This window comes from Cavia porcellus, unplaced genomic scaffold, assembly GCF_034190915.1.
Source record: "Cavia porcellus strain 051 isolate PalLab524CR breed Dunkin Hartley unplaced genomic scaffold, mCavPor4.1 scaffold_12, whole genome shotgun sequence".
Classification (NCBI taxonomy): domain Eukaryota; kingdom Metazoa; phylum Chordata; class Mammalia; order Rodentia; family Caviidae; genus Cavia; species Cavia porcellus.
Window position 1 is genome coordinate 69,106,117 of NW_026947495.1, and position 21,080 is coordinate 69,127,196.

The following is a 21,080-nucleotide window of genomic DNA, read 5'->3' on the forward strand; positions in this document are numbered from 1 at the left end:
GTACACATGGAGATTTGTTCACTTTTTGGCTCTCAAATTTAACGCTTATATAGAATTTGCAAAAGCAACTAGGTTCTATCATAAAAATCTGTGTTTAATGTAAATGGCTTACGTTATAGAATGACCCAAATTACAACTTTTGTCTTTATGACGGTAAATTCAGTGATGGAACAAGGGCTAAATATTCATCTTACGAATGAATTTGATTTAGAGGTGATTGAACTTTTCTATCATGTACTTGTTGTAAGCCAAGAATTTTTATTGCTATTTCCTAAAACAATGCTAAATGATGATTTTATTCCACGAAACAATGTTTGTAAGTCTGAGTCTCAAAGTGATTCTGTGGCAAAAGACAGTCATATACCAAAAAGTGATTAGTATCACCTTTATCACTCACACGTTTAGTTGTATGAGAAATTACAAAAGCAATTTGTTGACTTAGAATGGATGTCATATGGTGCAATGCTCACAGGGTCTATCGTGATGCCAACCAATGGACAGATGACCAGTTGGCTTTTCAACCACATCCTCTTTATTGCATAAAACATTTACTCTGTGCTACTCCCACCCTAGTCATTACAACACCTACAAAGCCACAGTGAAACACTCCCAGGAACTCAAAGATTTTCATAGGACAAAATATTTACCTATTCCTTGCAGTGCATAATAAAAATCTACCCCGCCTTAACTGACACAAGCCTTTATTGCAAAAGAATTTTCTGTACTAACTTATAGTACAAAAATGCATCCTATACTAATATTTGGACAAGTAGTTTGGAAGCTCAGGGATTAATAGTGATCCCTGGAAACATTCAGTTCTTTAGATTGATGCATTGATTTGAAGTTTGGAGAGTTAAAATTCTTCATTCCTGGCCATATTAGCTAGGGTTCTCATTGTGAATTTGAAAATAATCTCAAAGTAGTTGGAAGGGAAACTAAGGAGGAGCTACTTCCCTACCAGTGTTTTTTGCTGACAAACAAGGACATGGGACAGTGATATTGGCTGAATTCTTTGGTTATTTGACACTAGCTTCAGAGATATCTATAGGCGGTAGAATGATGGCATTGAGTGATAATTCAGCTGTGACACATAGACTGCTAACTCCAATTTGCAGCCCTGATATTGAACTTTCAAGTCCCTAGTCCATTGGCCCCTGACTTCCAATTCCTACAAGTCTTCATATCATTCAATAAACAGCCAATGCCTGTATTGACTCTTTTGCTGTTTGAAATACTAGAGAGAGTCCCATTCCTTGCAATGAATCTGTGTAATATAATTTCTTTCTTGATAACCTGTGATAAAAGGAATTAATACATGATCTTTCCTTAGTGTTTTTAAGACAACTCCAGTGAAAAATAAAGTGTAAATAAATTTTAAATTATTGAAAGTCTTTACTCCATTTCTTGTTTATCTGGTTTTGTTAAATACCTGCATTTAGCATTGCTACCTCCTAAAACTCTACTAATCTGCTCAGTAAAACCATAAAAATATTGTAAATTTCTCAGAAGTTTAAGGTAAGTAGCAAAGAATGTAACAAGATTCAAAAAGGTCAGTTCATGCTAGGAACATAGATGCAGGAGTGGAAATACAACAAAGAATAACAGCTAACCACAAAAATGTCACCCCAAACGATCAAGAAAAAATCAAGAACGAGGGAATCCAGGAGCTGCAGAAGTCAGGAAACCAGAATGAAAGTCAGAGTGTGGCTGAAAGAAGAGTCACACTGAAAGTCTACACAGGAAAAGATGAAGCTCTGCTGGAGACACAGCTCAGTGGCATAAACCTCTGCTGGCAAGCACAAGGTCTTGAGTTCAATTCCCAGTACAAAAAAAAAAAAAAAAACTAAGACCATGAAAGTATTTATTCCCACACCACATTGGAAGATCAGATGCTAATTTTTGGTGAAATTAAACCACTAAGGTGAGAAAGATAAATGCTGTCCTCAAAAAATAATTAAAAATCACATGCATGGTATTAACCCCAATCCCTTTCCTCACTCAGAGTTGACCCAACAGCATTTAAACATCCTAGAAAGAAGAATAAATTCTTTTCTTTTGAGAAAATAAATAGCTCCAGAGAGAGACCCAAGGGTACTGACATTCGGTAATCACCCAGTTAAATGGCTGAGTGCCTTCTCCGCCACTGTGAGCTCCACAAACCTTGTCCTATCATGAGGGGCATCAAGCAGCTTCCAGTGTCTTTTTTAAGTGTGAGAAGACAATCAAGAACCACCAGGCCTCTGAGGAAAAGCTTTAACATGACAGATAACACAAGACAAAGACAGAGAAAGCAGCAATTCCTAAGAAGAAAAGGCCATTAACAACAGAAGAAAAACCGGTGATCAACTAAAACTAATTTCAGGGCTATACAAATGGTTATTAAATGCATAAAAATGGAGCTAAAAATAAAAATCAGTCAAATTAAGAACAAGGTCAGGTCTTAGAAAAATATGAGCTTGAAAGGTGGATGCTGAGGTTCTGAATTCTAGAAAGAGGTAAAAATGGGCAAGAGAGGGTTTAATCTACCCAGTGCAACAGATAAATCTCAGCAAGAAAGAATAAAGAGAAAACATCAAATTAAAAACTGAAGAAATGTTCCCCAAACTGAAAGGCACATAGTTCTAAACTGGAAGGACCAACTAATTTCCCAGTATAAAAATTCTTACCCTATATTTCAGAATAAGAAAGTGAGGAAAATTCCTGGACCCTGAAGCGTGGGAAGAACATCATATAAAACCTTTAAGACTAAGTGACCAGTATCTTCGTGGCCGCTCTGAACATTAAAATACAACAAATCAATATCTGCAGAATTTTAAAAACTCTACAGAATTCTGAAGGAAGAAATTATTTCAGACTTACTATCTGATAGCCAACTAAGCTATGTGGAAACACAACATATAATTTCATATACGACTGCACTTGTAAAAATATAATTCCCAGTGTTAGGACCTATTGGAGAGGCTCATCCCCTACATGAGAGCAAACCAGGAACAATGGGATCCAGGAAACAGCAGACCCAGCTCAGGACTGTGTAAATTTTAAGGAACCAGTAGTGGTCCCAGATGACCCCCAGAGTCCCAGAGTTGAAAGACAAAGCCTTGAAACAGAGTGGGGCCAGGAAAAGGACATGATGTATATAAAAGTGTAGGAAATATATTGAAGGGTGTTTTATGATTCTTTTGGTAAACTTGGAAAAATTAATGATTCGTATGTAGGAACTGAGGCCAACAAACTAACAATTAAATGAAATGTTTATTAATTCCAGGAAAAACAGGCAACTATACAGGAAACATATTCACATTTCACAGGTGGCTCAGAATGAAGGCAATTAAGTCATAATACTGTACACCCTCGATTTGATTCTGCCAAGGGTAATTAGAGGAACCTGAACCCGAAGGAGGGTGGTCAGATTTGGGTTTGCTAAAGCTGCTTCTACAGTCATACGAAGTTAGTAAATAATGTTTAAAACAGACACATCTGAAAGAGCTACACAAAATTACTGCTTGAAAACATGATCGTAAATGCAGGAAGAAAAAGCAAAACATGAAAGTTGATGTCTCAGGAAGCCAACCTGAGTAACATCAAAGGGTAGGAAAGGAAACTCCTAATTTTATTGTTTTATGGTACTATTTTATTACTTTAATAAAAATGAGAACTCGTGTTGGAAAGCAACAGTTTTGTACAATGCAAAGGGTTCTTACCACTGACGTCAAATCTGTGACTACTTAAAGATCAAGCCAAAGGGTATGAATGGTAGTTCGTGGCATTCAAGCACAGCTCCAATAGGAGAATAAACAGCAATTGTTCAGTCTCAGGTAATATTCGGTCTACTACTCAAGGGGAAAAAAAAGCAAGAAAAAAGAACTCTAGGGACTGAGAAAAAAAATTTTTCAATTTAACACCATAAAATGAAATGCATCTCCTATGGGTATTTCCTGCAGAGGGTCTCAGAATCACAGCTAGTATTTTGGACATCCTGAGTGGCTGGGCTTCTAAAGACCCCACCCGTTCACTCTTAGCTCCAGGAAGCAATGACAGACACACCAGAGAAGCCTGCACGCCCACACTCCCTGCAGTACTTGCTGATAGCAACCAAGCCAAGGAATCCAGAGTATCATTCATTTGTAGAAAGGACGGTGGTCCTATCATTTGCTGAAACCTGGGTGAAAATTTAAATCGTGGTTCAGTAAAACAAACCAGGCATAGAAAGACTAGGCATAGAAAAACATGTGTACCTCCCTCAGATATGGAAGCTAAAAGTAGATTCCATATAAACAAAGAGACAGTAGAATTGAGGTCAGGAGGGTCCCAGAAGGGAAAGAGAGGAGCAAGAATAGAAGTTGGAAAACCGGTACCAATATCTAGCTACACAGGAGAATTAAGGTTTAATGTTCTATACGTAGTGGGATGATGACTGTAATTGACAACAATTTTTATGTTTTCTTAAGGACTGTTGAGAAGATTCTGGATTCCCCATACTCATATACAAGAAGATAAACATTTAAACAGAGAGAAATGCTAATTACTCTGATTTGATCATTGCATACTGTACACATGTACCAAATTATTACACCATCACCCATAATCGTGTGTAATTATATCGTGTCAATTAAAAACAAAAGAATTCCAATTAAGGCTATTTCCAGCTTTCCTGTTTCTGGTCATAATGAAAAATAAAAGCATGTCTGTTTTCAATTTTAAAAAGTTATTTGAGTGTAAGTAACCTGGCATCAACTTTCAAATAAGAGCAATCTTTCCAGCAGATAAGTAAAAATTTTAAGGATTAATTTTTTAGACATTGGCTACCTAGCATACAATTAATTAGCCCATCTCCCCCTACTGTACAAAACCAGACTCAGTTTCCTAAACACCAAAAGTAGATGTAAAATCTATTCACAAGTGTTCCTTCCATTGAAGATTTATAATCCTTCAACACCATTACCCACTAAATTCTTTATACAATGACATTAATATTGATAAAAATAAAAAAGTCAATGACTATTTCTCTTCATGTCTGATAAACACATTTGTACTTCATACACCAAGTACACAATCATGTATCACTATTTCATATGAGTGTGTGTGTGCATTTGTGTATGTGTGTGATTGTGTCCATGGCAAACTTTACTCTTAGGGACAAGCTCCTCAGAGAAAGGAACAATTAATTTCTTTCTCAGCACATATACACTCCCAGCAACTTGGGTTCTAGAGGGGATTTATGAGTCTGGTCAAGGTGAGCTGAAACCACTATGACTGGAGGAATGTAATAACTCCCATTAGTGCAACCACCTTCACACCCCTGTGGCTCAAAACCTGCTTCACAATGGCCCTTCACACCATTTGTGCATTCTTGCTCCTAACTCATGCGTGAAAACCAGTCACCTCCACCCTTATGCCACCAACAAAACCCAGTCACTGGAGAATAGAATGGCTCAAGGAAAACACAAAGGGAATTTAATTCCCTTGACCAAACACAGTCTCATTAATTTCTGGAGCCAATTTTTATTGTCGGATAGGCGACATTTAAAAGGCTGTTGTCAAGGAGAAGCATCCTAAAATTAGACCTGCCAGTTTGTTTTCCTTGCAGGAATGGCCACGCTTTTAACAGCCTCTCCTGTTTTGAAGAGAAAACCTAGTAACGAAATGCAAAGGAGCTTACAGAAGTCTGCTGAGGGAAAAAACATGAAGCTGCCTGCGTGTATTCATTTCACAAATTATGTTTCTTGTGTAAGCTTGTCTACACATAATGTGAGTTTATGGTAGAATTATGAGCCTTGGAGAAGAACAAAAGACCTGTGATTTTAGTGTCTGGTTCCAGCAAGTCTTTGCCATTTCTTCACCTCTAACCCACTGACCTCCCCTCCCTCTCCCTGTCCATCGCTCCCTCCATGCTCCCAGTCCTCTCCTTACCCACTTAGATCTCCCCATCAGTGAGATCTTCACACCCTTAAAGTGCCCTCCAGCCTCAGTTTCCCTCTCTTCAGCCATCACACTTGTCTTGTAACCCCGGGGCACACCTGCCTAATTCCTTACTGTGACCTCTTACACTTGCACATTTCCAAGCACACTTACCTCTCACTCTCCCACACCTGCATATCAGACCCGCTCCTCTTACTGTGTTTCCTCAGCCATGCCTGACGCCCCCGCCCCTGGGCCGTGCCTGTGTCCCTTTCCATATGCTGCCAGTTCTCCAGGCCTCGCACAAGCTTCCTCCTCCCTACACTGCTGCGCCTCTGCATAAGTGCTCACCCCGGGAAGCTCTTCCCTGGTGTCATGCGCTAAACCAGCTCCTTCTGAATTTCCCAAGAAGTTAGTTGTATTACTCTATTTTTATTAAAATTAATATACATTGCTTTAGTAATTATTTCCCTCAGTGTCAAAAATTAACTTATTGAAGGTATTTTGAACATTATCACCATTATGTCCTTGGTGCCTAGAATAATGCCAGAACTCTCCATGTGTCCAATGAATGATATTAATTAAATGAATAGTCCATGAAACAGCCGTCCATGCGGTCTACTTTCCCAAGTTCCTCAATGTGTTCGTAAGTGTCAGTATAGTCAGGATGAACTTAGGCTACAACTTTCCTTTTTCTGAATGACTCTCAAGATAGTTCTCATCGGTGACTAAGATTACCACAGCATGACTCACACTGCGTAAGTTAGTGTTTACTTCTGTATTCCTAAGACATAAACTTAACAAAAAATATGAATCTATGATGGATTTATTTTTAATTCTTTAATTTTTTGTGAATTTAAATGTCTCCTCCTTTGAGGGAACTTAAGATGACTTGGCTACATGTTTTTAAGTCCTATATGCTCAAAAGTGAGTCCATGTTCTTACTTTTCTAGTATTACTGGATCAATCAAATCATTCAATTATTAGAAAGTAAATATCTTACAAATTTAGTATAGAATTAGACATTAAGGAAACAAAAGTAAGCAAGAAATAATTTTTAGCATTGCATTTTATCATGTTTATTTAGTTATCCATTGCTGATAAGGAATTTTAAAAATTAATGCTTCATGGAAAATAGAGGAAAGTGCAAATGTAATCAAATCATTTTGAGAAATAATGATGGAAATGTTTTAATCTTTCCAACTAAATATTACTATTTTGTGACTTTCATTTTGGAGCATTCTCAATCATGAAGTATATATGACCTCCTTAACTCATGGTTCCATTTTGGGTGGATGAATTATCTTTTAGAGAGACTCATCTTTTGATATATACTTTGCAAATATCTAGCCATAATTGAACTATGATTCATAGAACTGGATGAAATCAGAGAACAAAAATATCAAATGTCAACTCAAAAATGGTGACTTTAGTTCAAGCCTTGTCAAACACTTTTCAATTTATTTTTTTTGGAAAAAGTAAAATTCAAGGATTGTTAATATTGCTCAGTCACTTTGGGAAAATGCAAGCTTGCCTTGCTTTGTAGTCATAAGTTTCTCTTTGAGGAGAAACCCATAAGGAGATGATTATTCTTCAACTGAATAGTAAACACAAAATTGTAGCCTGGAAATGAAGATCAGAGTATTCAGGATGATTGCCTCCAAGTCCAGTCCGGTTATCTCCTGTCTGACTCATTGCAATTTGGAGATTTCAGCTGGCGTTGAGCTCTCACCAGATACACAGCGTTCTGCATTCACCAAGAATTCCCCAACCTGCAAGGTCACATGAGGCCAGAACTAATGATGGAAAGATAGTCTCAGCATAATCCTAATTATTCAGGTACAACCTGGAAAAGAAATTTAAGTCTTCCAAGGATATGAATAGCACAAAACTCAGGAAGTTATAATCTTGGAGTAAGAATTTTAGTCAGTAAACTGTGTCTGAAACGCCATTGTATTTTATACCCAGTACGATTATCTGATCAACTTTTCCTAATCTTGTATTTGGCAGAGGACTGGGAGGAAAGCACACATTTGTTTGACACATAGTTGTACCTCAACAGCTACCATGTAGTGGTATTTATTCTGCACAAGACACAGGACATGTGCGTTTCGATCATAATATTTTATATCCTCACAATGCTACTAAGTTTTGTTAAACATGGTTTGGTTTTTGTTTGGGCTGTTTTTTTGGAGATGCAGTACCATTTCCAAGCTTCTCTAATGGTCAGATTTTCCTGATATTTTATTCTTTATATTTCTCCAGAAGCAGCTCAAAATATTCCATAGGATTTGTTTGACCTCTCCTTCTGAATTAACCTCATTGCTGAATAACTGTAACTGTTATTGGCTGCACTATTCAGCTTTAAAGTTGTAGCATGTTGCCCAGTTACTGTTCTTTGTTCTAGCTAATCATTTCTAAATTCTTATTTTGTACAGGAGATTCGTCTGGGCATGAAGACTATAATAATGGGCAGAAAGATTCTACCTTTTCCTTCTTGTTACCTTCAAGGAAGGATGCAGTATTTATAGAAGCTGCAGAAATTAGGTGATCAGTAACATTAAAAAAGAAAAGACAACCGGGCTATCTAGCAGGGTCATCTACTGTAGTTTCAGATAATTATTCGTACCACTCTGACTTTAATAATGTTCCACCTGATATTCAACTTGCTGGCCTGCTCTTCCAGAAATTCAGCTTCCAACATGATTATATTCTCCCTCCTCCTTCCAGGCTATATTTTGTTTTAATTTAATTGAAATTAAAAAGTTTTACTATGAATCCCTTTTCCTGTTAAAAAAAGAAGATTTATCAACATTTTTGCCTTCATCAAAGGAGATTTAGTATAAAACTTAAAAGTCTTACTCTTTTTTTAAAAATGAGAGGTGTAAACTAAGATTTTACTTTAATTCACAGGAAAATTGGTGACATTTAGGAATGGCAGAATTATTGTTACTGTCGATTTTGAACAGAAACTACTTATATATAAACCAAAAATTATGAAAACAAAGCAAGTTAAGTGGCATTCTTTTCTATAGTCAAGTCAATTGCTTAAGGAATAATGAGAGGATGAAGGAAAAAGTTTGATCGGATTGCTTTTTAAGCATCTCTACATAGAACAAGGAGGGATAAAAAATAAATTGTGAACAGGAATAAAAAGCAAAAAATTGTACTGTTAAGGATTAAGTTAATAAATTGTACTGTATTAAGGGTTAAGTTAATAAACAACATTTACAACATGGCAGCACTTGAGGTTGATGGGTTGTGTATCATCTGCTCAGAAAAGAAAGGTCACAAAATAAACAGTACTTTCACAGGTGCGACTCCTCCCAAAGAACTCTAAAAATTAGCTAAGCAGAGCTGATGTGGCTCACAGATGTAGTTAGCTCTCAGCTAAGTAATTCCTGCCCTATTTCTTTGATTACCGCAATTTATTTTCTCTACTGTTTTTTTATTCCTTTTCATTTTTAACTATCATTTACTCCTCTGGACCAATAAAAAATTAACAAATGTTCCAAGCTCATGAGTGCAAAAATCAAGGTCAGTGTTTCCTTGCCTTCCCCCACATCTGAGAGGCAGGCTTATGCTGGACTGGTTTGAATAACAGTAGGTGGAAAGGAATGAGATGTAACACTACTTTTGCCTTTTTCTTCGTGAGAGCAAAGAAAAAATCCTAGAAGATTGGGCCTTCACATATCCCATATGTCAGGGCAACAGGATGTGTGGAGAGGCCTGGCCTTTCCAGTGCCTGTTACTAAGGTAACAGGATGTGAACCATCTTCTTTTACACAACAATGCAGCTTTCCAGGCTTACTCTATGTTTCTATCCCTATGGGAAATTATATTTGTGCAGCAAAATCTAAGAGTAATGCAATTTCAATACACATGCCACGGAAAGAGCAGCTTGGGAGGAAATATCCTAAGTGGATATGTATTATTTTATTGTTGCTGGTAAAAATTATCCAGAGGAGAATTTTATTGGGGTGGTTTTCTTTAAAAAAAAAAAAAAAAAAAGCTCTCAATTTTTATTTTCACAGTACAAAATACTGTCAGTTAGATCAAAAAAGTAGATGATAGATGATGAGAGAGAAAGAAATAGTGATAGAATAAACTATTGAAACGTGGAAAAAAATTAGAAGCTAAGAGAAGATTATGGGTTTGTGTCTAACAGACTACCCCACAGTTAAGTGACCAAAACTAAATGAGTTTTTATTACTTTCTCACAATTGTGAAGAAATCTGGGCTGACTTAACTCAGTCTCTGGTACTTGATTGGTTGGTGGGTCTAGCGGAGGTTTGGCTGGAGGGCTTTATGTCCAAGTGGACAAAAAGTGCATCATGCACTGCTGGGAACCTTCCAAAGAGCAGCCAGTAGGATGAGCCCAACGTACAGACCCACACTACCCTTGGCTCGCACCACACCTGCTAAGGCCTGATGGGCCAAAGCCAGCTGCATACTCGAGAGCCAGTAAGCTAGACAGCATCTACACACAGGGATGCAGGAAGCCATTAATAAACTGGGGGTTACAGTAGACAACAACATGGAAAATTTTCTGGAAAATAAAGACTGGTTAGAAAATTCAGCGTGTTAAAGCAGAGATGCACTGGAGAATAAAGTATCAAGAAGGTCACATGGAAAGACATTCATTTGTCCAATGAGAAGTACTAGACACTTTGCAAGTTCTGGAAGTCAAAAATGAGTCCTCCAATTCATATATAAACCATCTCCAAAGGAAGACTAAGAAAATGTGTGTTTTGTATTCCATTTAGAGGTAAAATACAAAAAAAACTCCATTAAGTTGATTTTTCTGAAATTAACAAAAGGGGAAAAACTGATCACTTTATTTCAGGCAAGAACATTCATCTGTGCATAAAACCTTTTACAACAAGAACAGAACACATAGTTTTAGCAGTTATTATATACCTAGATTTAGTCACTAGAATTCCTGAGTTTATTTTTATTGGCAAATAAAAATCTTCAGACAGCTGGACGTTATTACAGCACACAGTATTTTTCTCTATGGGTTGGGGTACCAAAGGCCAAATAAATTAGAGTACTTTGGCAAGGCCCAAACTCTGAGGGAGGAAAGGTTTCAGAAAAGTCAACTTCTTATTCCTGCACTAGCAAGGATAAGTGTCTAGGAAGATAAAGAAGTGATGGTAGTGCATGTCATGGAGAGGAAAAGAAGCAGAACTGGAGGGTCGGGGGCATCTAAAGTGCATGCCAAGTGATAATCCCTTTGGTTCTCAGCTTTGAGTGTGCAGAATTGGCAAACAGATGGCAGGAGTGTGCAAAACTCCAAACAACTTTTGAAATGTCAGGTTGGATACTGAGTCTGGAGTGTTAAATGGAATTACCCAAGCGAGTATCAAATTAAGTATAAGCCTAGAAACCTGGCCCTTCCCTGACTATTGTGAAACATTGACCAATTCACTGAAAGTCTTGAAGGCTCAGTTTTCTCATCAGGAAAACTGCACATAATTGTTCTGAGACATACAGATGAAAAGGAAAGTCTTTTAGAAAGTATAACACACAAAACATTATAAGGCATAATTCAACTATGATTCAATGGTCAGGTGATTTTAAATGATTTAAGGTAATCAGAAAAGTTGTTGGTACCTAAGTTAGACAATTCTTTTTTATCTTGTTTCAAATATAACTAGGAACCAAGTCTTAGAAAGTCCAGAATCAAACAGAATCAGGTATCATTTTCTAGTAGGTTTAAATTTCTTCTAAATTGTCTACAACCTGTTGTGCAAGAATCCCTTGATCACCAGAGTTTAATTAAGATCTTACTTAAGGTTCACCTCTATTTTCTTCTGAAGACTCTGATGCTTAGAGGTTTTATTTTTTTTGTAATACATTATAAACTTATTTGAGTAGCTATAAAGAACAAATTTTTGTCTGCCAGCAAATTATCTGCATGTTTCAGCATTTGGGGGACCTATTTAGTAAAAATTTAAATTTTCAAATGTAAAATGGAATGTATCTTCAGTCTCAAGAAATTACAATTTTAAGGATAAAAATTATATTTTATTTTTAGAGTTATTATGTTGATTCTTTTCTTTTATTATAGTTACCCATGCCTACTATCTGCTCAGAACAGATGGGTAGAGATGTGGTTCTAAGGCTTTACCACTTATCTTTCAACAAATGAAATGACTTCTTTAATATTCAAAAGGCCTATATCACAATCCTTTACTGGATAATGATCAGATCTGCTTAAATATTTGTATTCAACTAGCTGATTGAAATATGGTAAAGAACAAAATCTAAAAAGCATAATGATAATGTGTCATTTTCTAAAACAGATCAGCAAAGGAATGAATATGGTACATGACCAATTACTTAAAAGTAATTCCATTGTGAATTGGCCCAGATTTGGATAAGACTTGAAGAGTGACTGTAAGCCATGATAACCCAGGCAGCCAGTCTACCCCTACGTCACACAAGATGATGAACTGAATTACCCTCCAAGGCTACTGCAAGAAGTTGAACGATTCTACCAGCCAAACTCTCAAGGCCAGCCCACTCTCCTCAGTTCTTTTCCTTTGTCTAGCCCAGCTCCTGCCCCAAGGAAACATTAACCCTCAAGTTCAACAGTTCTGGTGACAAGAAACCTGAGAACCCACTTGAGCACATTCCCGCCAAACAAATACTCACACTGGTAGCTTTCTCTATTAATTCTGATAAGAAAAGCATCAAGGAAGATACAGAATTCTGATTCTGCATGAAATATGAGCAATAATGATGATAAAAACTAGGATTTATTACATGCTAGACACCATTCTAAGTAACTTACAAGCATTATTTATTCAATATCCTCCAATTGGTGAGATTGGTAATGCTCTCACTATTTCTATTATACAGATGTGAATGCCAAGGCACTTAAGTCCAATCAACTTGGAGAAGATCATATAGCTGGAAAGCAGAGGGTTGGAATATGCTCAAGAACGGATGAGATTATGGAAATAGGAGTAATTACAATGCTCTTCCAAGTTACTGCATGCCAGGCACTGTGGTATATTTCTGGCACACACTATGTAATTTTTCATATCTTGATTCGGGCAATATATGGATTCACAGATCCTAAAGCTTTCTTCTGCATGGAAAGCCAGCCATTCAAGAAGCCGCCAGGGTCTTTGCTGTATCTTGTGTTCCTTCACAGAGGAGGAGGAGGAGTGAGTCATTTGGTGGGTGAGTGGTGGGCTAACACTACAAGTTGTCCTTCTCAGCGGGTAAGGAAGAGATTTTGCGTCTCTAGAAAGTATAGCTTTATCCGCTCCCTGCCATGGTGAAAGTTTAGGACGTGGGATTTTATTCCCTACTGAGGAGAAACACTTTTGTGGGGTAAGCTGAATTCAAGGGAGTCTGGCTTTTACAGCTGGATACCAAAGCTACATCTTCAAGTGCAAATTTTATCTGCAGTAAAGCTATATTTTGATTGCTATCTAGTGGACCTCTCCCTCTCTTAATTCTAAACCTAGGCAAAGAATATATGTATTATTTATATCACCTCTTCTCACCAAAGCATCTAAAGTTCTGTCTATGCTTCAGCAGAAGTCACCTAAGAGAAGTCAAAATTGACTATCCGAAACACTTTTTAAGGAACATGATCACATCACGTGTACATTTCTTAAATCACTTCTTACTCCATACTAACTTGCTCTTTATGTATCACCTGTTGTTTGTTTTTCTACCAGAAAATAAATTCCTATGTCTAACACAGTACACAATCTGTGGATATTTAATGAATGAGTAAATGAATGGTGAATTAAATAATTGAATTTTACAGATAGGGAAAGTACACTATAGAGTTTATAATTTTTCTGTATTCACTAAGCTTAAAGTCATATAGTGCTAGAGAACATCTGATTGGGTTCAGGATTCCTTTTCTTAATCCCTGAGTAATCCATCTCAATATTGTTCATTATACAAACCACAATAATATAATGTTACCTAAGGACTGAGATTTATATTACCTCTAAATTTACACTCCTAAATATATTTTGATGGGTTGATTGTATGCAACCAAACTAGTTTTGTGGTCAAATGACACATTTTTAAACAGACTTTCCTGTTAGTCCATCAAAATAGTCAAATATTCAACACTATAAGAACAGAGAAGGAGATGTCAATAATTTCCAAGAAAAAAATAGGTTAAAAACGCTTTGACATTTGAAATGAATCCAGTATTTTCCATCAGTGTCAGAGCTTGGTAAGGAAATGATGGCTCAGATTAGGTGGAGATACAGAAATTTGTTCAGTGGCTAAGGAGGAAGACTATCTAATTCCAGTGTGCCATAGAGTGACTTCAATTGGTTTCTACGCTTAGAGACTGTGTGTTTATGTGTATGTATTACAAATGAGGTTAGGAACGGTTGTACTGATGGAGCATTGTGTTATTCTGTTAAGGAAGAATGTTATAGTTTCTTACTGTGACTCTAGCGAACTTATCAGAAACTCGAAAAAAACATAAATTGTCAGTTCTGTAAGTCAAAAATCTGATGCAAGTTTCAGAAGTTAAAATCGATATGTCAGCAGGACCACACTGTTTCTAGAGACTCTTGAGGGAAAAATCTGCTTTCTTGCCTTTCCTAGATTGTGTTTGGGTCGTGGCCCATTTTCTCCATCTAAGATGAATCAAGTCCTTTCCTCGCTGCATCACTCTGGCTTCTTTATTTTGCTCTATAATCACACAAGGCTTACCTGGGTAATCCAGATACAATTCTCTCCCTGTTTTGAAGTCTGCTGGTTAGCACCTTGACCTCCATCTGCAGCCTTAATTCTCCTTTTCCACATAAGATAACATACAAATCTGGAGATTAGAACATGGACATTTTGGGAGTCCACGGACTAAATTTTACAGGCATCTAGAGCCTTTTCTAGTGACATGGTTAGGTAACTATTCAGAGAATTCATTTTTTTCCCCTGCAAGTAAGATGAATATGAGCTGTAGATATATGTCCAAATCCAAGTTCCACCAGATACTACCTGTGAAACTAAATTAGGATAGTGACATTTTTAGGTCATTGGTAGGTACATACAAGAATACCAGATATTTTATAGTTCTGATCACTGATAAGCAAACATCACACTCCTCATCCCTACTCCAACCGTGACTCTATCTCCAGTATCCCCACCTGGTGTTAGGACCTATTTTGGCCTTCTGGATTAACTTCTAATTTTCTGGTTAGAATCAGTACAATATTCAAAATTGCATTTTACACCTTTGGTTGATTAACTGTTTAAAAATATTTGTGAGAATCTCATGTGCTAAGTACTGTGCTAAATCCTAGGATTCAAGCACAAATATAATAAGGTAAACTTTGCTTTTACACTTAGAAGCTGTGGTCCAGAGAAAGTGAGTTATGTAAACTAAAAAAAGTTCAGGTTACTTTATGGAATGAGTAGAGGAAACTAATCTAGGATAGAAGGCAAAATTAGGGTTTTTATTTGCAAATGAAATTTAAGCAGAGATCTTACTAAGGTTTATATCAGCATTTTTTTTTTTGTACCAGGGCTCAAACTCACAACCTCACGTTTGCCAGGCCAGGGCTTAAGCCACTGAGCTAAATCCCCAACCCCTATATCAGGATTTAAGTGAGACAACTCACTCTAGGAATGCCCTGCACTCTGCTCCATTGGACCTTTAGCTTTCCTGGACCTTACTGCTCACTAAACACAGAAATACATGAAAACCACCAAGATCCAAAAGCTCATGGCTTTTGGCACAACTGTGGCTAAAAGGAGAAGGAGGAGTAATTAAAATGAGCAAAGAAAGAAGGGTAGTAAACAGCATTTGGGGGATCTGTTTTGGTGGGAGCAACAAGATAAAAGCCTGAGAAGAGACTCAAGGGGCTGACCTCTGTGTAGGATGCTCCACTTAGAGTTGAGGACAATTGAACGCTTTTAAAGATTTTGAAGCAGGCGATTTAAAAGGATCAAGTTTGCTTCTTATCTGTAAAGTCACTTCATGCAAAAGTCTGATTTCCATTTGGGACGATGTACTAATATTTCCTGTCATTTACATATTTTGCTAGTTTTTATTCAACATGTGTAGTTCTGCTATATTTTCTTAGCAATGAGAGCCTGGGCCACTTCACCGGAGAGTGTGCAATGCACTGCTCTTCCCAACAATAACAGCTAATTGGAATTATAGTTATAAAACTGTTCTTCCTTTGACTTCTACTTCGTTACATTTTACCCTCATTACTGGTGATTATGTTCACCACCAAAAAGAGAACAGATCATTTTTAAAAAATTAAAAACAGAAGTTTAAGTTGATGTGATGAACTGTACATTCACAATTGCAGAAAGGATTATACAGAAGTACTACAAAGTAGTAACTCTTACATTTTTTGTAGATTATGGTTCTGAGCAGTTCAAACTTTCTTCTCTTTTATGGAACAACTGAGTAAGGTAGCATTTGGATCTAGATCTTCCTACAAATTTGTGTGATTTTTCACTGAAATTTCTACTTGATCAAGTTTTCTGGAAATGTTGCTGTTGCCTCTTAGACTGAATTCTTAGGATAGTGGAACTGACTGAAATGAATGTTATTAAATTTTTATTAAATAAATTTCATATTTTGAAAGATCCACACTTGTGGAGCCCTTTGAATATTCAGAGAAGAGAAAAGCAATAGTATCAATGCCACAAAAATCATTGTTTCTAAAATTGAGGGGGAATATACTTAAATTAACCCTACACATAAGAAATATAATATCATCCTTTATAAACCCTAATGACAGAGAACTTTCTTTAATATGTAGGAATTAAACTAACTTCCAGAATCACAAGAAACTTCTGAATAGGAAGTTTTATCTGATATTAAGATGGCATACGAAATACAGAATTTTATTTTTTGTTTTTGGTACAGGGGATCAAACTCATGACTGCGTGCTTGCAAGGCAGGTGCTTATGCCACTGAGCTAAATCCCCAGCCCCAAAAGGGAATGTTTTTGAGGCTCTGATTAACTTATAACTGGCAGCCAAGCGCAGGACTTTTTAAAACCTATTTTATGAAGGGCTTGATGTCATCGTTCTTTGCTAATAGTTCTGCCATCACAGATGATGAGTCAGGGTGTAGCATCTAAGTTGTCATACTGGGCAATATGTTAGCGGTAGCAGAAGAATTGAAGACAGCAGAGAAAAGAATTGTAACTATAACAGGAAAATTAGTAGACTAAAGCATACACGTCCATACGACAATGGAAGCAGAAAACTATTTCATATTTATTCTCAAGAGGAATAAGAGATTTTTGGCACATTGATTTTACATGGTGTTGCAAATATATGAAAGAGATTTAAGTGTTTAGTGAAAGAGATAATTATGTGCTAGAACAACTGATACTTAATTCATTTTATCAGTATTTCCACTTGTATCACAAAATTTAAAATTTATTTCTATGGACTCAAAAAGTGTATAAAATGGTATTTATGAAAGATTTTCTCAACATATCTATCAAGGTTCATATTTTCCACATTTCAGATATAATTGAATGAGCACTCTTTCATTTTCACTTATATCTTCATTTTATCTCAAAATGTGCACATCATAAGCCAAATTAAAAGCAGAATATGCTGCTGAAGTAAGTCAATGTATTTATTGAGGTAAATATAGTAAAATATCAAAAAACCACTGTCTAAACAAGATCAGAGGCCACCAAATCTATTGTACCTACAATGAGAACATAATAGTACAATTGTTTGATAGCTTTTGATACATGATTTTTTAATTGCCAATATTTAAAAAGCACAATTCTGGGACTAGTGATTTTGGTGCACTGAACTTTTGATCAAATCAATATTGCATATGAAACTGGTAACACATTTTTAGCAATGGAATAGGGAGTCCCTCTATATCACTGCTTTGAATGGAGACTCCACAAAAGACTGTAATTAAACAATTCGGTTTCATTAGTCATGCAGATTTTAGATTTGACCATAGTTAAGTAATATGGTTGTTATAAGTCATGCAGATTTTAGATTTAGAGCTTCTTAGGCCTGACAAGCCTAAGCCTATAGTCCTAAAAATGTCTTAAAGTAAAATTTAAAGTGACAGTGTCAAAGCGCAAATTTTTCCTTCTTAATACAAAAGCAATCAGTCAATTTAATCGGTTCAATAATGATGATTCTAAAACAAAACTAGTCAATGGTCATTGAGTGGCTTTAGGCAGACATAGCTCAAAATTAATTTAGTTTGTGGGTATACTGATATACCCTATTATAAATTCATGAAACTCTACTGTTGAATGACTTTATTATCCTCTTGTGAAAAAACAAAAAGACACATTGATTTAAATTAGTTGATGAAAACCAGATAACTTTGCCCTAACACATTAAATAAACACAAAAAGCACTTTTCAAATTTCTTAAAGGCATATGCCTACATCCACAATAATAAATCTTTATATATACATCAATTATGGAAAGCAGGACAAATACTAATTAAACAAAGTCCTAGTTTGGGGTCTGAGTTATGGCTTTTCCAGTCCAGATAGGCACGCACTCATTAGATTAGAACACAAACAATCTGATGACCACCAGTGCTTAATTTACATTTGTGCTAATTAATTTTTGAGCTAGTACCTGTTTGGATAGGATTACTTGTTTCTCTAGAGAATTACCACACACACACACACAAAAAAAACCTGTAGCTTTTAATTCTTCCATGAATCTTGGAAACAGATTTCCCTCATTCATTCAAATGCTGTAAAAATGGCTTATTTATTAAAACTTAAATCCTGCTGTGTTTACATTATTAATGTACTTTTATAACCAATGCACCACAAGGTCATGTGTTACTTGAAATAGTAAGAAAATATACAAAACATTATTTTAAGTACATACAAACAGAGGAAATTAAACATTTTTATCTCCAAAATTTGATATAATTTTTCTCTCTGCAAAAAGTAGTTATCAAAAACAGTGACATCAAATGCACTCAGATACTGCACTTTACCAAATAGTATGTAAACATAGCATTCATGATGTGAATCCAAGAAAATATTTCATATGATATGTTATTTCTCCAGCTTTGTGATAGCAAAGAAAATACTGGATTTTCTTTTGAAATCTGCAAATACGCTAAGCAATTTCAATGCCTTATAAATATTGCTATTTAACATCTTTCTCCAAGTGACATATCTGATTTTTAAATTATTTCATGCTTAAAGTGAAATATATGGACAGAGTGCATGCCAAAACACTACACAGGAAGTAGAATACACAGGTAAAGGAAAAAACTGGAGAGATGTATAAAGTAAGCTGTAGCTTTGTAATTTAAGCTTGACCCAGGTAATTACATTTCATGCTTGACTTAAATAGAGAACTCTTGAACCATCTTAATAGGGGACTATTCTATACTTGCAGAAAAGGTGAACTGACTCAATTTAAAAGCAAAACTGTACTGAATTTTCTGTGCTGTTAATATTTTTAGCACAGAAACATTTTTTCTTTTAGAAAAATATTTAAGATGATGAATATGCACAATGGAGGAAAATATGAATTATCGTATTAATGCTATCCTTGGTTTCCAAAACCTAGTTACAGTGAAATAATTACCAGTCTTTTCCGTCCTTCAACTTACCTGAGGGAAATTTTGTTTTGGTTAGAACCTGGCAGGTAGCTTTCCTAGTCACCTTTCTGCATAGCTAAAGTACATATCTAAACAGCACACACAGAAGGCATACAAGCAACATGCAGGAGAACAGAGAAAGCCCTGCTCCGGAATCCTCTCACTTCACACAAAACCTGCAGGTGCAAAAAAAAAAAAAAAAAAAAAAAAAAAAAAAAAAAAAAACTCCAGCCTTCAACAAGTTGCTAGGTGAGATGGACATATTTCAGTTTCAACAGAAAAATCTTTCTAAAGAAAACACCAGTTCACAAAAACAGGTAGCACCACAATTAGACACGTTAATGGTCAGATCTTTAGGTGTTGGGGGTAGGGGAGAAATAACACCAGACCAAGCAAAGAGCTTACTCACATTCCTTTCAGGCGCTGCCACATTTTTTCAGTCTGTTCTCCTACAAGAAACTTGTAAGTGGTGTTTTCCACTTCTTCAATTTCCGTAGCCGTGGACCCCATGGTACCGCTCCTAGGCCAATAGAGTTAGAGTCAGGTTCAGCAGCTAGAACAAGCATTCCTCAGTGCCCCTGCAACCCGAGCAGCTACACGGTAGCATCTCTTATCTCTCAAACCCTGCGGAGGTGCAGAGCTGAGCCAAGCTTCTGCCAGAATTGCCAGGACTTTTGACAGGCGTCTCCGCTGGGCACCCCCGCACCTCCCGCAAGCAGACAGCAGTATAAACAGATGTCTCTCCTCACAGGAACGGTCCGCACACGTGAGCTGCTACTGTGCTACCGACCCACCGAGCAGGGCTCTGGCTCTCCCCGGAGCAGCGCATCTGAGCTGCCCCGCGCGCCCAGGCACCTACAGCCCCTGCAGCTTCCCAGCTCTGTGATGCACGGGAGAGACCTGATTGACTTTCGCGCTCCAGAAGAGGCTGAATTCCTCTCCAGCAGCGGGAGGGAAGGAGGGAAGGGAGTATTAAGAGGATAGATGATGGGATCCAGTACCAGCAGCACCACCCTGAGAAAAAGCAAAGCTGCCTGTTTAAATGCCAGCGCTTTCTGTCTCTTAGTTGATCTGAAAACCACACCTAAAATATATGCAACAAAGATTAACGACAGCAAAGAGAAAACACAGAAGACAGACCACAGAGCTCCACAGGTTATTGAAAGGATCTGTGCATCAGTCGATGTTGTAATCGTGCTATTCACCTTCTCCTAGCAACTCGGCTCAGTGGGTGACTGCCAGGTCACCGGGAGAGGGGAGCAGAGCCACCACCGGCCACAGCCTGCTCCTGGGGTCCTTGAAGGATTCAAAAATAAATAAAATGAAGTGAGTGTGAATGCATGTGTGCAAGGATTAAAGGAAGAGAGGGTGTGTGTGTGTGTGTGTGTGTGTGTGTGTGTGTAAGACTGACAGAGAACAGAGAAATTCACTGTGCTGTTTGTGCCTTTTAGAAGAAAAATGAGAGAAAATGGACATAAAAGTGATCAGAACTGAGTTGTCTGCCAAGCTCCCAACACATGGTAAGCTTACTTTGAAACAGGAACAGACCTCAAGTAGGAGCTTCACGATAACTACTGCTGTCTGCAAGCTGCTGAGGAAGACA

General features: G+C 36.9%; 1 protein-coding gene across 8 annotated transcripts in view; it reads right to left on the reverse strand.

Annotated features, from left to right (window-relative positions):
* Positions 1-20,830, reverse strand: part of Pde1a (phosphodiesterase 1A) — a 305,759-nt gene extending 284,929 nt beyond the window's left edge. Inside the window, exons 1-2 of one of the 8 annotated variants that reach the window (XM_023561017.2) lie at positions 20,683-20,830; positions 19,887-19,997 (exon numbers count right to left, since the gene is read on the reverse strand). In XM_023561017.2, the coding sequence (XP_023416785.2) occupies positions 19,887-19,987 (101 nt within the window). In that variant the 5' untranslated portion in view covers positions 19,988-19,997; positions 20,683-20,830. Of the gene's footprint in view, positions 1-19,886; positions 19,998-20,183; positions 20,203-20,226; positions 20,533-20,617; positions 20,637-20,682 lie in introns of those variants that run through there. The other 7 variants (XM_023561013.2, XM_013142459.3, XM_013142458.3 and 4 more) reach the window with 7 other exon arrangements.
* Between the last annotated feature and the right edge of the window lie 250 nt (positions 20,831-21,080).